Below are 17,277 nucleotides of genomic sequence, written 5' to 3' on the forward strand. Positions count from 1 at the left end.
CATGGAAAAAAATGCTCAACATCTTTAGCCATTAGAGAAATTCAATCAAGACTACATTGAAATTCCATCTCACCCTAGTTACAACTGCTATTATTATAAAAATTAAAAATAACAAACACTGTTAATGATGTGGAGAAAAAGGAACCTTTATATACTGTTAGTGGGAATGTAAACTAGTAGAGCTGCTATGGAAAACAGTATGTAGGTTCCTCAAAAATATAAAACGAGAGCTACCATATAATCTAGCTATACCACTCCTGCATATATACCAGAAGGAATAAAGTCAGCATCCTGAAGAGATTCCTAACACCCATGTCTATTGTAGCACTATTCATACTTGCCAAGATTTGGAATCAACCTTGGTACACTTCAACAGATAAATGAGTAAAGTGTGATTGATACACACACACACACACACACACACACACAATAGAATATTATTCAGCCGTATAAAACAACAAAACTATGTGATTTGCAGGAAAATGGACAGAACTGAAGACCATCGTGTTAAGCAAAATAAGCCAGATGCAGAAAAACAAACATCACATATTTTTCTCTCATATGTGGAAGCTTAAAAAATAAAACAAAACAAAAACATAAAAAACAATGATGACCTAAAAGTAGATGAGAGACTATTAGCGAAGGGGAAGGGGGGACTCAGGAAACATAAGGAGAGGGGAGGGCAAAAAGAGTGTAGAATGGAGAGTGGATATGATAAAAATATGCTGCATATTAAGTATAGAAATCTTACAATGAAATCCATTCATCTAAAAAATTAATATGTTAATGTTTATAATTTTAACATTTAAAAAATAAATTATGCTTTGCTGTTTTTCACCATCTATTTTTATAAGCAATTTTGGAGCAGATTCTCTACAACAGAACTATGTTAGTGTATTATGTGGAGAAAAAGGAACTCTTAGGCACTGTTAGTATATTTGTACATATTAATTAAATGTGTGTCTTCCTCCTTTATTCTGTATTTCAGAAATTAGTGCATATATATGTCTCTTTGTCTATGAATGTGTAATTGTTGCCCTTTGTGGGGATCCAGAAAGTCTTCAGGAGTTGGACTTTTCAGTACATTTACCTAGAAGAATAAGCAGATTTTGAAATGTAGAAAAAAGGAATTTAGTCAAAAATTTCTTTTAAATACTAATGATCATTTATTTTAATATTTTTCTATTTTTTTTCCTGATTCTTGGCATTTTTGTTGGGAGAACATATAATTTTATATGATCTTATTATTACTACCAGTATTTTCTCTCAAAGTCATTAATTACATAGGAATTTCATGATAGAAATAGATGTAACTTCTAAAATATGGAGAAATGTTGATGAGGGTAAAGGAAAATAAGGAAACCTTTCTTTTCCTGAATATTAATAAGGTGCATAGACTTATCAGCACAGTGTTTCTCTAAGTTCTCAGAAAGAGGTATTGCTTTGTCCATATTTATGGGGAAAGAAGTACTTAATGGGGCTCAGTAATCATCTCAACTCATGAACCAGTGGAGTCTGATCCCTCACCATAGCATAGGACCTTGACTGATCCCAAGAGCCACACCCTTCCAGCCATGGCAGGTGTGGCCACCCAGTGCACAGATAGGAATACTGGAAGCATATCCATTTTAAATGGAATCACATTTTCATACCAAGTGGCAAGGTATTCGAGGCTTCACCCATAAATTTGAAATTTTTATCCTTATAAATTAAATTAGATAATATGAAATTTGCCTGCTTTTAAATCATATGCAACAAAAGGTACATGGTAATTTAATTTAAATGTAAATTCCTTACAAAAAAAAAGAGAAAAAATTGAGTGGAGGACAGAGAATAATTTTTCTGAGAGAATATAATGATAACCTAATCTGGCCTCTTTGACTTCATATCAGGAATCAAAAGGCAAGAAATGGTATATTCATCTTTCCCAAAGAGCTCCTAATCTGTGACACTCAAATGGATATGCGTCCAGGATTTCTACCCATGCACTGGGTGGCCACACCTGCCATGGCTGGAAGGGTGTGGCTCTTAGGATCATTCAAGGTCCTGGGCTATGGTGAGGGATCAGACTCCACTGGTTCATGAGTTGAGATGATTACTGAGCCCCATTAAGTGTTTCTTTCTCTCTCTCAGTACCTGTCCTGACTCTATCCTTCAAATGTAAACTGGTCTTTCCCTCTGAGCTTCTTGGTTGTAGCTCCCTGTTAGCAATCTCTGTGGTTTCTTTCCAGTATACTTTCAGAGGCTGCATAAGACCCTGCCTCTTGTCCAAACTGCAATTTCAATCTGCCCTTGCTTAGCATAATGTTCCCACTACATCACATTTGACAATTAAGAGCTGCTGAAAGACATTGTGGTGGGCAAAGGGGGTGGGAGGATATTTTGAACAAGGCCTGTTTTTATCAGTGGCCGGTTCATTACAGAATGCTCTCTATTTTGAGTATCTTAATGTTCCCAGGAGGTAATAGATGGAAATAAGGAGGCTTCCCTGTATATTTCACTGCCTGAAGACACCTGTGTGTTTCATTTATGGGTGAAATCTTGAAGACGTGGCAGAAGCAAGACTGTTGTACCTGACACTGAGGAAAAATGCAGGAGCCCCAGCCATTAAAACCAAGAAGAGTAGGGTATGGAGATCAGAGCCAATTACCGGCACCTAAGGAATATGGATAGAAAGTGTTTACAACAGTCTAGAGATATTATTCACTCATATCCAAAAGTCTCCCTGGTGCTCTTCACATATATAAACCACAGTGTGATAATCAAATAATGATGGTAATCTGTTCCACTACAATGGGACCCTCACTGCTCAGGAGTAATCTGTAATGCAGTCCTGTATGTTCTCTGCATAGAGAATGACTCAATTGAATGATCTGGGTGGGGCCAGTGCCTGTCCTGGCTTTCTGTGTCTGTGATCATCACAGTCATCTTCCTGCCTTTCAGACTCATACCTTTTCTTATCTGTCCCTCCAGCATTCCTTTCTGCCTCTCCTTCATGTGGACTACCAGGTTTCTATTATTATACCTCCTATCCAGTGTCTCCCTTAATTTTTTAGGGCTCCTTCCTTTTCTCACATGTTGTCTGTAACCTGATTCCCATCTCAGGAGCAGCCTGTGCTCCATTCCATCACTGCTGGATGATTGTTCAAAGTTCAGCTTTCCTGGGAGGCCAGCAAAGACTCCACACTGCCACCCTATTCCTGCTTCATTATGGCCCCAGTGTATGTGTCTCATGTTGGCTCCCTGCCCTCCCCTATCTATCTTAACATCTACCGCCAGCTATGAGATAGCTGGATCTGTGTCAAAAGTGGACTGTATGTGAAAATATTCCAATAATGACCTGACTGCTTTGTTCAATTCCCCGTCACAAAGCAGACACTCATAAATATTTCCTTCATGGATGAACAAATGAGTCAAATACATACTAAATAAATTAGTAACCACCACCCCAATATTGAGATGCAATGTAATGATTTGAGAGCAATTTGCTGCACGTTGCTTATAAGTTAATTTTTAAAAAATCTCCACAAAACAAATGCCAAAGAGTTAGAATGTATTTGTCTTTTATTGCCCACAGATGTGCTGGACGAGGGCTTCAAGGGTGTACAATAAATGGGTAAGTATCAGTTTGGGATCCAATGGACCGCCTCAAATATTACCAAAAGTCATTTCTGATTGTCCGGGAGCCTTGTCAGTTTCTTAAGCCTTCCCTTAGCCAGCCCAAGGTCCCCAGCAGAAACTGCCTTGCTGATTCCACCTTCCTGTCCCCTATCAACTTTGTTCTTTAGTGGAAGGGATGCAGGAAGGGTTAGGCCAGGGCCTTCTCCATAGGAACTGGTACCCATGGCTAGTCACCTCTTTATGCATACCTCTCTCTGGCTTCAGCAGTTAACCAGTTTTCCTTAATCTTACTATCTCCTAGCTTCTACTCATTTTTTTTTCCCCACTAAATCAATATTATCACAAACCTGTGTTTAAATGACTTTTCTATTAAATGACAAAGATCCAGCTTGGAGGGAATTTTCTTTCTTTGATTTATTTTCAAAACACATTGTCCAACAATGACAAATGGACTTCCTTTGACATTTCAATTCTGATCAGTTTGCCATTATTGCTGGATGCACTGAGGAAAACAAAATCACAAATTCCTGTTCAGACTTAACTGGGAAAGAGTGGTATCATCAATCAGCATCGTCCGTCTAGTGAAGAGTTGGGGAATCATGCACAAAACATCTTTTTGCCATTTCTGAGAAAACTCTAGCCAAACTCCCAAGGAATGGGTGCCATTCTGATTATGTGACAAAATCCCTCCACTTACTGATCCTGTAAGAGTGGTCCACTTTACCCTTTGAATATAGCCCTTGCTGCTTTTTTTTCTCCTTTTCCCTCTCCCCTTCCCTAACCTAGAGGCAGGGAACCAGATTACTTTATCTGTTCTCCACAGCAAAGAGATGTCACTAGAAGAACTAGGAAGTGACTATCTCCCAAATTAACAAGTGAATTTCAACATAACAAATCAGGCTTTGGGGCCCCCTGTCAGGGCACACCTGGAATGTAGTCTTTGAAGAGTTTCTTTAAAACCCCTGTTTTCTCTGATGGGCAGAATCACAGCCTCTGGAACTGGAGTCCCCTGTGTTTCTCCTTTGCTAGCAAAGCAGTAAACCTCCTTTTTCCTTTTCCTCAAAACTGTATCCTCTTACTAAATTGGCATGAATTGGCACTGGGGACAAGGACCAAGCTTTTGGTAACAAATGTTTTTCAACTTCAGCCTACTCGTCTGCCCCAGACCTGATGGTTGTAGCTGATGGCTTCTGCCACCAGTTGAAACATTAAAGAGAAATAAGGCAATTTCTGAGACATAGGGTTCAGCAGAGCCAGGTCATGGGATGAGTTGGTTTGGCAGGCTCATGTAGGGTGAGACAGGAGGGCAAGTAGGAAAGTTCCCTGGGGCCTATTGAACTGGGATTATTAGGTCAGTCGGGTGGGGGTCAGGTGTAAGTTCCTTTTCTGTTCTCCCCATTTTCCCTTCCTGCCTTCCCTCCAGCTGAAGCCTGAGCTTCTGAATGACCAAAACTCCCAATTTACCACAGACATCTCCCTACACACAAGTGGCAGGAAGGTGGGTAGGTGAACAGCTGTAGATAGGGGAGTACCTGGGGTTTATTCTCCATGTCCTTCATTCCAGACTCTGAAAGAGGTATGATTAGTTGGGGCAATGTCATCATATCTAGCTACTTCCTGCTGAGAAGAAAAATTACCTTTCAGGATACTGGAAGAGAATATAGAGCCGAGCCTCTGGCGTTGGGCTGAAGAGGGGTGTATATGGAAGAGGCTTTGGGGTCACCACAGGCAATCTTTTCCCATGGTGGTTTCTAGGAATCCAATTGTGAATGCAGGAGTATAATGGCTTTTAAAAAAAAAAAATTATAGATGGATATAATATCTTTATTTAAATAGTTTTTTTTTTTTTTTTTTTTTTTTTTTTTTATGTGGTGCTGAGGATCAAACCCAGTGCCTCACATGTGCCAGGCAAGTACTCTGCCTCTAAGCCACAACCCTAACCCAGGATAATGGCATTAATGTGTCCCTGGGAAGCAGATGGAGCCAAACAGGTCCCTTTACTAAGAAGTTGTCTCTGTGTGAATTTAAGGATACAGGGAAGAAAGGTTATTATGAGGAAGATGAATATTAAAGAAGATATAAGGGAGAATAACCAAGAAATCCACCATGTTAGATCCCCCAATGAGGACCACCAGGAATCTGCCAGTTCTCACCTCCATTGTTCCAACTGGCCCTGTAGTTATTTAACCTTATCCTTACCAGTCCTGATTGACTGATATTGAAGCAACATCCCAAGGAAGAGACAGAAGCCACCTTGTTTGACAGTAAAGAGATTTAGTCCTGGACAATTTTGTAGGACAACAGACACCAAAGAATCCAATTGATTTTGTAAAGTCAGTACTGAATTGGCAACCTGATGGATATCCTCAATAACCTGTTGTGACATTTTTTAAAGAAATGAATAGACATTCCTAATCCCACTGCTCCCATGTCAATTTGGGCAGATATCTCCAGGCTTTGAGTAAGGAAATAAACTGAAGGGCTCTCTTGTGTCTGGTGTGTACATTATCAGGATAGGCAACTTTTGGTTGTTAGCTAAAACATCAGTTTGAGGAGTAAGAAAAACCAAGGTGCAGAAGCCAGTCCAATTTTTGGTAGGCAGGGGTAAATATGAGCCTTGAAAAGGAAAAAAATGCCTCAGAATTTGGGGGCAACAGGACTGTCTATCTTAATTTCTGTTAAAAGAAGTGTTTGCTGGGTGTAGTGGTGCATGCCTGTAATCCCAGTGGCTGGGAAGCTGAGGCAGGAGGATCACAAGTTCAAAGCCAGCATCAGCAAAAGTAAGGCACTAAGCAACTGAGTGAGACCCTGGCTGTAAATAAAATAAAAAATAGGGCTGGGGATGTGGCTCAATTGAGTGCCCCTGAGTTCAATCCCCAATACCCTCCCACCAAAAAAAAAAAAAAAATTGTCCTTTCTTTTAAATGCTGGTATGGCTGTACTTTGGTTATAACTGGTTTTGCTAGGTGTTCAAGATCAAGCTGGTCAATTTGACCTTGTTTCTGTCTATTGTTAAGAATAATCTCAGGAGTTTATTCTTGTGGAACTTGAGAGCAGCCTTTTAGCTTTTTTAGTGGCTATCTGCCAAGATGGGTCAGAGTCTTACTGACCATGTGGCCTCCTTTTGAAGCATCAGGGATGTCTCTCTTCTCCAATGACCCTCCTGTTTTGCAGCATGTGCACTGGTCAGCTTTCTGTTCTCCAGGGTCTAATGGATCACCCTGATTGGGAGGTCATGTGACCCAGAGTTGCAAAGCCCTTAGAGAAGTTTCTTTGTTCCCTTGATTCAAGCTGACTCAGAGGGCAAGAGCCAAATATTGGCTATTTTTTCTTGATCTTTAATTTCCTTAATTTTAATCTCTAAGCTTTGGTCTTAAACATCCAGCAAGCCAGTTTCACCAGTCTTAAAGTAAGAGTACTGGGTTTAAAATTTAATGCCTATAACTTTACAGTCATTTACCTATTTTATTTAATTGGGGTCAGTATTAGTACTGGAAGTTATCCTTACATCATCATAAGTTATCCTTACATCATCATCTCTGTCTATAGATGATGGCCTACTACTTCAAATTAACTCAGGTTATTATATCTAAAGTTGTACTTCTATAAGGCACTAACAGTAACAGTTAAAGTTTACAAGGAAATTACAAAATGAAATTTACAAGAATAAAAACGTATTTAATTTGTATCATATCTATGAACCAAGAAACATAATTTTACAATCCCAAACCTTTACTTTAAACTTTAGTTTGAAGAATACCAGCTTGGTAAAGTGCTCTTTTAAACCTTATACTTTAAAGACTTGAATACTTGGAAGATATGAATACGACAATACCACAATTATACTGATGTTTTTATATTAACCACGTTTAGCTTTTAAAGAAAAATTCAGAATCTGTAATGTAATATGATACTCTAAAATAACATCTGTTATTTAACCAGAGTTGTACAAACTCTAATTCCTTTATCACCAGTTGCTTTAAAGAATAAAATTTAACAAACACAAGCGATTACCTTGATAAGAGCAAATTAATGTTCTAAGAAATCTTTGTTACTTTAGCCCATGGAGGACTAAATTTTGGTTTATACCAGTATATTAATATTTTACCTTAGAGAAAAAACTTGAATAGCTTTAACTAATTATGTTAATTATATTTAACCAACTTAGTTAAACACACACTATTGAAATTTACCCTTCACAAACCCTTTTGCAACTTGCTTAGACATTTTACAACTTTTTACTTTACCACACAAAGACTTTTCACTAGAAACATTTCTTTTTTCTTGCACTTTTCATACTAAAATAGATTTCTCTATCTAGAACATCTTGGTTTTTTTCCTCACTGTTGATCCTTTTCTTAATTCACACTCTAAAGCAACCCATATAAACTTCTGAATTTAGACAAATTATTTCACTTTATTAAGGGGAAATACTTTGTTTTTATGGTACTTTCATTGAAGCCCATTTGAAACCTCTTATACTTTGCATGTAAATTACACCTGATAGAATCTTAATTCTTAGTAACCTTGTCTTCAGTGAAGACACAAAGCAATCTTAAACCTTTTTTCACTTACCAATTTATGAAAACACTAATTCAAAAAGTCAAGAGTACTTGATTTTATATTTAGCAGTTAACATTTTAACTTTGTAAAGTAATCAGATGTTTCTGATAAGCACATTTATGATTAATACCATTTATGTCAAATCTAATTTACTTATTTTTTACTGTAAATACCAAGATACCAAGTGTAGCTAACAGTACTAGCCATTTCTTCCTTGTTGAAGAAAAATTCTAGAAACAATGGATATTACATTCTAGACATTTTGTAGAAACCAACAATCTATTAATTGTCTGACCACCTAGAAAAACATTTGAGCTAGTAATTTTAAAGACATATTTACTCTTATTTATTTCCCGGATTTAAATTGAACTTTTTTACATCATGTGAACTAAAAGGTATTTGGATCCATTTTTTATTTAAATTTGTTTATGAATGTTCATTTATATGCCAATTTTGATACCATGTACATGATATATGGATACAAATCCATGTGAAGACACAACAACACAATACACAAGTATGTACACATACACAAAACAAACAAGAAACAAAAACCTTGTAGCTTTTTGTACGTTGATCTCCACTGTAATGCTACAGATGTTCCTTAAAGCCTCTATTAGATTTATTCCCAGCATCACCATGTCTATGTCCTACTAAGGATCTTGTAAAAGGACATTTTCCCAGTGTAGATGAGAGCTAACCCTTGAAGATTGGCCTCTGAACAACAACAGAGTGTAAGAACTGCTATAGTTGGATAAAATAATAATGATCAGAAAAACATTAATTTAGGCACACAGAATCATATGTGAATTCATCATAAAACCATGAGCTCAAAAATATAGTACTAAAAAAAGAAAAACCAAGTGTCCTAGAAAAAAAAAAAAAAAAAAACAGCAAGGCTGTAATTAGTAAAGGAGCATGCAGAACATCTTTATCAGATCAGGGTTTACTTTTGACTTAGTAGAGTGAATTCAGACATTGAAAGAATAAGGTAGAGCTCTTAAAAAATTAGGTAAAGATTCTCAAGGTAAAGAAGACTTGATCATTTCTTTCTTTCTTTCTTTTTTTAAGAGGCATATTTTTTCACCCTCTGATCTCAAATACTGTAAGATCAGCAGGCCTCTGCAATTTGCATTTCAATGCAAGCCTTGGTGAGAGAGAGATCTGGCAGGAGCCAAGGGAATCTACTGGTTGAGCTACTCCTCATGCCTAAGGCATTTTAACCATTTTTCCTTTTTAAAATCAGTCTCTTAAGGTGTGGTCCTATAATTTATGTTTCCTCCTGAGATCAGTTTTATTCCCCAGGTGATAATCAGGCAAGGTTTGGGGGGGGGGGGGGTCTTTTAGTTGGATTTGAATAGAGGGATGGTGTTAAGCAATTTTGGGTGGACAGGTATCCCAGACTGTGGGTTCAATCCCAGCAAGTAAGGAATTATCAGGAGGCTTAAGACCTGGCGCTGAGACCAGGTCCAGGCTGGAACGTATTAAAAAAAAAAAAAAAAAAGTCATAGAAAAGGGAACATAAATTTGAACAATCCCTTCAGCCCCTGCCACCCCCCAGAAAGGGACATGTGTTTCATTGGAAGAGTTTTTAGATTGTGTAAGAGGAGGTGATAGCAAGGGGAGGGGGGGCGTTTGGGTGTGGGTTTTGAGGAGGGTGGGTGGGATGAGGGAGCAGAGGGACCCTGACGTCTTTAAGGAGAGTGTTCACCTGCCATTTTGGGAGCTATGAATGAGGAAGAGAGTTGTGGGTTAGTGAGGATTAGTTTTAGAGTAGAGCAGGGCTGGTATAATGAAGGCTAGAATGAAGGTAAAAGAAATCTTGGAAATTTCATTGGAGGAAATTATCCAAATCTTGGAGAATTTTTTGATCAAAGTTCCCGAACTCGGGCCATTGATGTAGGTTGTCTAATTTGAATTGTGGCCAGATTTGGGTATTCAGCTAATAAGGCATTTGCTTTTGAGGTCAGATTGGAAGTGGAGGATTTTGAGGTTTTTAAAAGACAATCTAAGGGGAAGTCCTGTGGGAGAGACTGGTTAGCCCCCATTAGGAGAGGTTTGACCTAGGTGGGGATTGAGATCAAAGCATCCTTTGATGTCTCCTGTCATTGGAGAGCAGTTCTACCAGAGAATGAGAGGGTGTCCCTTTTTACAATATCAATGGTGGAGGACCCCTGGGGTCCAGATGAGCCAAAAGGCCAGGGGAGGGTTCCTCTGCAAAAGACTGGAGGGGCTCTTACCTCTCTGAAGAATGAGAAGGCCAGTGTTGCATGCAGGAACAAAATGGCAGAAAGTGGCCTCTGATCCAAAGGTCTTAAATACAGGGAAGAGGTATAGGTACAGTGAGGGATTGGAGAGGGGAGGGTTAGAAGGAGGAGTCTGGGAATTCAGCCATAGCCAAATGAGCCATGGCTGGGGGCTTCCCCAACCTCAGAGAACCACAGGAATGCCAATGGTCACTTCCCAGGTCTCATCGTCCATTTAATATGACTGTTGGGCGAAAAGGCAAAGGGGGCAGCAGGGAAAGGGAGGTTTGTTGGAATAAGGAGGGGTAAAAAGAACCCCTGAAACTCCCATTTCTAGGTTTCAGCACCATAACAAAAGCAAAAATAACTGAAACAGGAACAGTCCTCCACAAATCAGTGATGCTTTTATTAAGCAGCAGAGGGGCACCTTTTCCGGAAAGAAAATGGTGACCGTCTACAAGGGCCCAAGTTTTGTAGGGTTCAGCAGAGCCAGGTCATGGGATGAGTTGGTTTGGCAGGCTCATGTAGGGTGGGACAGGAGGGCAAGTAGGGGAGTTCCCTGGGGCCTGTTGTACTGGGGTCATCAGTTTAGCCAGGTGGGAGTCAGGTATAAGTTCCTTTTGTGTTCTCCCCATTTTCTCTTCCTGCCTTCCCTCTTGCTGAGGCCTGAGCTTCTGAATGACAAAAGCTCCAATTTACCAAAGACATGTCCCTACATACTAGTGGCAGGAAGGTGGGTAGGGGAACAGCTGTAGATAGGGGAGTGCCTGGAGTTTATTCTCCATGTCCTTCAGTGAGATTTTCTATCACCACGCCACCTGGAAACTAATCAATTCCATTTTTTGTAATTTTACATCTGTGTGGGTGTGTGGTTCTGGGAATTGAATCCAGGTGCACTCTACCACTGAGCTAAGCCCACAACCCTTTTTACTTCTTATTTGGAGATAGGATCTTGCTGAGTTGCCCAGTCTGACCTCAAACTGTGATCCTCCTGCTTCAGCCTCCAGAGTACCTTGAATTATAGGCATGTGCCACTGCACCCAGCAATATATACTCTTTTTAGTTTTTTTCTCTTCTCAATCACTCACTCTTACTACTGTGGTCCCCCATGGAACTCATACTGTGGAACAAATTATTCCTTGTGTCTTCTAGTGTTACCTTTAATACAGTAAAAACTCATTAATTCAAACTTTATTAATTTGGGATTTGGAATGTAATGCAGGAGATGACTTTTGCCCTTTCTAAAAAGAAAAATGCTGTGAACTATCATTTTTATAAATTCATTTGACCCACTTACAAGAAATGTGCAAGGACTTTGGCATCTTTTTAATGGACAAATGATAGTGCTAATTAATCTTTGATATTCATTAACATCTCTACCCAAAAATAAGAATCAATTTGCTAGGAACTCTATTAGAATAGACATATTAGAATAATAATTTTCATGCCAGCAATACACACACAAAAAAAATTAATAATAATCATTTGATAAAGACGCCAGATAGAGCTATTTATATTATTAATTCATATATGGTCCTTCCTCCAGTGAGCCGAAAAAGCAAACTTCTGATTTTTTTTCCTCTTTCTGAAATTAGGCATGACCTTGGTAAGACACAGGAGTTAATGCACTGGGGTGTGAGGTTATATAAAAACACTCACTGTAACAATGATGCTTTTTTGTCTAAATCCTATCATTTTACAACCCTCATCAGGCATATTCATAGAGCAGTTCACATAGCTGTGGGACCCATCTTGAAAACCAAGGACCCCTTTAGGGATCTTATTGTTCCTGGAAGGTTCTTTCATCAAACCTGGCCGGGAGACAATATCTTCACTTGAATTGGCATGTTCTTGGAAAGAACAAAATACAGATTCATATAAAAATCATTATTAAAGTCTGATTCATTTTTTAAATTGTGTATTTTCTTAATCAGTAGATTAAAAAAATTGTCACCATGTGGAGAGATGAGACCTCAGTTTACAAAGTGAAAAATGGGGGGCTAGGCTGGGAAGAGAGAAGCTGAAAATGTTGGAAATATTGTCCTAGGAATCAGTCAGGTGTCTTTTCTCCCTTTAGAAGCTACATAGTATCCCTCTTTCTGAGAAAATATAAAATGACGTTAATGTGTCAAAAAGTGCAGGAAATGTGAAAAATGCCAATAATTGATATTTCAGCAAACCTCAACCTTTTTTGTCTTTCCATTTCATTCCAGACCCAAGATCCCATCCATTGCCACTGGGATTGTGGGTGGCCTCTTCTTGCTGGTGATAGTGGCCCTTGGGATTGGCCTTTTCATGAGAAGGCGCCACATTGTCAGGAAGCGCACGCTGCGTCGACTGCTGCAGGAGAGAGAGGTGAGTGCAGGAGCCTGGCTCCCTTGGGACCAGAAGCACCATTAGGAACCAACACTGCTCTAGAGAGAAAAGAGAATCTTTGTTTGAGAACTTGTAACTTGCAATTTTGTATTTTGGTTGTTGTTTCAGTCAGTTTTCTATCACTATAACTATAACTATAACTGAGATAATCAACTTAAAAAGAAAAAAGGTTTATTTTGACTCACATTTGTGGAGCTTTCAGTCCATGATCAGTTGGCCCCATTGTTTTGGGCTTATGTTAGCACATCATGGTAGAAGCAAGTGGCAGAATAAAATCACTCACCTCGTGTCAGGAAGTGAAAAGGAGAGAAAGAAGAGACCAGGGTCCCACTGTCTCCTTCTTCTAATACATACCCCCAGTGACACATAGATCTCCCATTAAACTTCATCTTCTAAAAGTCTCACCACCTCCCAACAGTGCCATGGGCCAGAGAACAAGCCTTCAACACCTGGACCTTTGGAAACACTTCTCCAAACAACAGCAAATATATAATTATATTATTATGAATTATTTGTTATAATGGAAGAATGAGAAAAAAAAATTCTTAGGTATCCAGTTCTACTCAGTTACATTTTGTTACCTCTAGACAATGAAATGTAAATATTTCTGGGTTAAGTCTTATGAAATGCTTACAAAGCTGAGTAGAGGCCCAAGATGCAGCACCTCTGCATATATATAGGAGGAGGCTTAGCAAGAGATGACTACTTGTAAACAAGCCACCGTGGTCAGATAAGATGTCACTCTGGAAAAGGCCACCATCCACACCAGTGGCTGCTACTTTAAGCTCTGTTTGAGATTGGTGTGATCCTTCACACAGCCTGAATCTGGCATCTGTGTCCAGCACTGTAGTAAAAGCCAGTTCCCCTCATAAGCATAATGGTATTTTGTGTTGGGGACCCACAAATGACAAAAATGACCACCATATACAAATTTTCCTCACCAGTTTTTCAGTCTAGCTAGTTGGTGTGAAAACAGAAATAGAAATTGCATTTGTTGAATGTGGATATATCAGAGAAGCTCTGTTCCTATGGTGTTTTATCAAGTTCTTTAAAGAAAGTGTCCATTTGTCCTTTTGAACAAGCAGGGTGAGTGCTCTGTACTAAAAGGTGACCACGTGTTTTTGGATTCTGGCTGCTCGTGCTCTGGACCCATCTAGCACCCACATTGCTGTTGGTGTGGTGCCTTGAACTAGCATCTTAGATCTGTTCCCTTCTCTTTCACAGCTTGTGGAGCCTCTGACGCCCAGTGGAGAAGCCCCCAACCAAGCTCTCCTGAGGATCTTAAAGGAAACAGAATTCAAAAAGATAAAAGTGCTGGGCTCAGGAGCATTCGGCACTGTGTATAAGGTAATAACAACCATGGGGAGAAGTAAAACCCCGGGGCTCACCATGACCCAGTCAGTGACAAGTCCTCAGTGTGTCACTGATTTTCATCATCTCTTCTCTTTGATTGGCTGAGGGCTTGGGAAACTCCAATGTTTTTCCAAGTCATTGAGAGGAAATCTGTTATAGCCACAATGCAAATAAGTGGTCTTTGGGGGCCAAAAGCATTGTTAAAGATGGTATTGACCTTTCGAGGGGAGTGTGGCACAGGCAGGAGGCCATAGCAGGTGAATACAGAAGGGGAGCTGCCTGTCATTGCATTAAACATCAAAATAAAGTCCAGGTCAGAACAGGATCTTCCTAATATGCTTCATTCCTTTTCCTGTTTGCTTAAAATCTGGTTTTAGTTAGGCCTAGATTCAAAGCATCTTAGAATTCTGGACTAAGTGATCCACACTGACTTCACAACTGGCCCAAGCAGGTTTTGTACTCTGATTCATGCACCTGATAGCTAAAGAGATGCTTAGAAGTCACAGTTGGCCTTGCAGTGCAGAGCTGTGGCTCCACTTAGGATTGTCACTAATAAAATCCATCTAGCACACAAGACAACATATTACACAGTGTGATAATCACCAATTAATGTCTTCTCTTGATCTCAGGGACTCTGGATTCCAGAAGGTGAGAAAGTTAAAATTCCGGTAGCAATCAAAGAATTAAGAGAAGCCACATCTCCAAAAGCCAACAAGGAAATTCTTGACGTAAGTATCTGCTTTGTTCTCTAGTTGTCCACAGGATGGACATCAGAAGCCGCCTTTTCTGGTGTCAGCATCAGGTTGCTTTATTCTAAGTGTTTACTTTCGTATCTTTTTCCTCCTAGCCATAGTGCATTTATTTCCCTCCTCTTATGGAAAAGATTCTTCCATTATGTTATCCAGAGATGGCTTGGAATCTCAGGAGCCTGTTGATACTAGTTTCTTTACATACATTATCATAGTAAATACTCATGATGCGCCTATGACATAGGTATTATGTTCAATATTTTTTGGATAAAAAAAAATGGTGCTATAAAGAAACTCACCCAGCTTCTAATGGCTGGGATAGACGTAAAACCCTTCATGATTTTTTAAAATATATTCTTTAGTTGTAGATGGACACAATATCCTTATTTTGTGTATTTTTATGTGGTGCTGAGGATTGAACCCAATGCCTCACACATGCTAGGCAAGCATTCTGCCCCTGAGCTATAATTTCAACCCCAAACCTTCATGATTTCTGACTCTGAAACTCATGTTCAGTTTGCTTTTCTGAAGTATCTTATCTTTAAAATGGCTTTTATTGATGGTGCCTAAGATTCACAATATAATTCCTTCTTCATGAACTGTTGACCACATTCTGTACTTTCTCACAAGGAAGAGGCTAGCTGAAAGGGGTCAGCCTGAAGTAGGACAGAGCCCTCTTCAGTATTGGCCTGGCTTATTATGAGTTATTGGAAGCTCCTGCTCTTGTTCTGAGACACACACACAGCACGTGAAATAGGAGATATGGAGGGCCTACCCAGTAGGTTGGAAAACAGAGTCAAAGAAAAGGAAAAATGTCTGCCTCTTGCCGCAGAAATTTAGACAATTTAGCGATCTTACAGCCGAAGACAAAAGCCATATAGTATTATCTTCAACTTACAGATCTATAATAAGTGAGGCAAATAAGCCTTTTAAAATTGTGCTTAGATGTGATGCATTTTCCAGTGGCAAAACCCTCTGCCCTTTAATTTTCTCTGGGCAGCTTTCTCTCCTTTTTTTCTAGTGGGGAAACGCCACATTGGTACAGTCCTAAATGAAAGATGATATATTAATACAATGCAATAGAAAATCTTACATGTGGATGACAAACTTATCAAGCAAAATTATCTTTCATTTTAATGGTTTACAAATCAGTGTCGAGTCCTGTTAATGTGATGTCAAGTTTTGTTAACCACAAAAAATGAATAAGCAGACAAGGATTTGTGAAGTCTTTTCACTTAAAACCTCTAACCCTTAACCTCTACTGTTAAAAAGAGTACCTTTTGCCAAATTTGCTTCCTTTATTAATTTTCTGCTCATTCAAGACATTCTAATAAACAACCCAGAACATACATTTCAACAATATTTATAAGGTAGAATAAGGAAAGCTCAAAAGTATTCTAAACAATAGCTATGCTTTGGGAAGGAAGTAGTTTTCACTGAAAATTCTCTCCCTTCTCCCAGGTCCTTTTAATGAAGGAAATCTGTGTTTCTGTGGGTGGAGATGGGGTAGATGAGGGATAAAGGAAAGGTTTAAAAATTCGGTGCACCTGATATCTGAAGGTCCTATTTTGCCTCATGCTCATCCTTTCACCTGGTCTCCTCCCCCGCCCCCCATTATTTTTATTTCCTTCCCCCACTTTGTTTTTTCATTCTCGTCATCTTTGGTCTTCTCTTCAAATATCAGATGTTATGACTATGGCACTGGATGATAAACTTGAGGCTTTCTCATTTGCTTGTCCTAAGGCTCAATCTCCTGGGCGCTCCCACATTTTCCTGGCAGTGTGGAGTCATGTGTTGGCGCTGGAAAGCACCCTCTGGAAATCAGGAACGTTGAAGGAGGTGATTTCTGCTAAAAGAAACAAAGCCAGAGATTCTAAGGCCAATTTCAACAGTGTGCTAAATAGCACATTAATTCTGTGACAGGATAGCCTATGGGCCAAGTATTTTTTATTTTTAAATACTGGTTGTACTCATACATGGTTCCAAAGACCCAGTAATCTGTGGTCCACCATGGGCCACAGCCACTGTTTTACATGGCTGTCAGTGGCTTAATTAACTGTGAAAGTTTTTAAATATGGGGGGACCCCTATTCTTCACTCATAAAATTAGACATAGACCTCTTCTTAGGAGTTTAGAATCTAGTGGAATTCTTTTCCTTATTCATAATGTAAAACAGTTCAAAAATGAAGGAGAGCCAGGTGTAGTGGTGCACACCTGTAACCCAGCAACGGGGGGTGGGAGAGGGGCTGAGGCAAGAGGATCATGAGTTCAAAGCCAGCCTCAGCAACTTAGGCACTGAGCAACATGGCAAGACCCCATCTCAAAGTAAAAAATTACAAGGGCTTGGGATGTGGCTCAGTTGATAAGTA

General features: G+C 39.3%; 1 protein-coding gene across 2 annotated transcripts in view; it reads left to right on the forward strand.

The window, feature by feature from the left end:
- Egfr (epidermal growth factor receptor) overlaps positions 1–17,277 on the forward strand; it is a 202,143-nt gene that overhangs the window by 152,826 nt on the left and 32,040 nt on the right. For both annotated transcript variants that reach the window (XM_027949385.2, XM_027949387.2), the window contains exons 16-19: positions 3,578–3,616; positions 12,644–12,785; positions 14,031–14,153; positions 14,789–14,887. In XM_027949385.2, the coding sequence (XP_027805186.2) occupies positions 3,578–3,616; positions 12,644–12,785; positions 14,031–14,153; positions 14,789–14,887 (403 nt within the window). The remainder of the gene's footprint in view (positions 1–3,577; positions 3,617–12,643; positions 12,786–14,030; positions 14,154–14,788; positions 14,888–17,277) is intronic.

The sequence above is a fragment of the Marmota flaviventris genome, chromosome 1 (genome assembly GCF_047511675.1).
Source record: "Marmota flaviventris isolate mMarFla1 chromosome 1, mMarFla1.hap1, whole genome shotgun sequence".
NCBI lineage: Eukaryota > Metazoa > Chordata > Mammalia > Rodentia > Sciuridae > Marmota > Marmota flaviventris.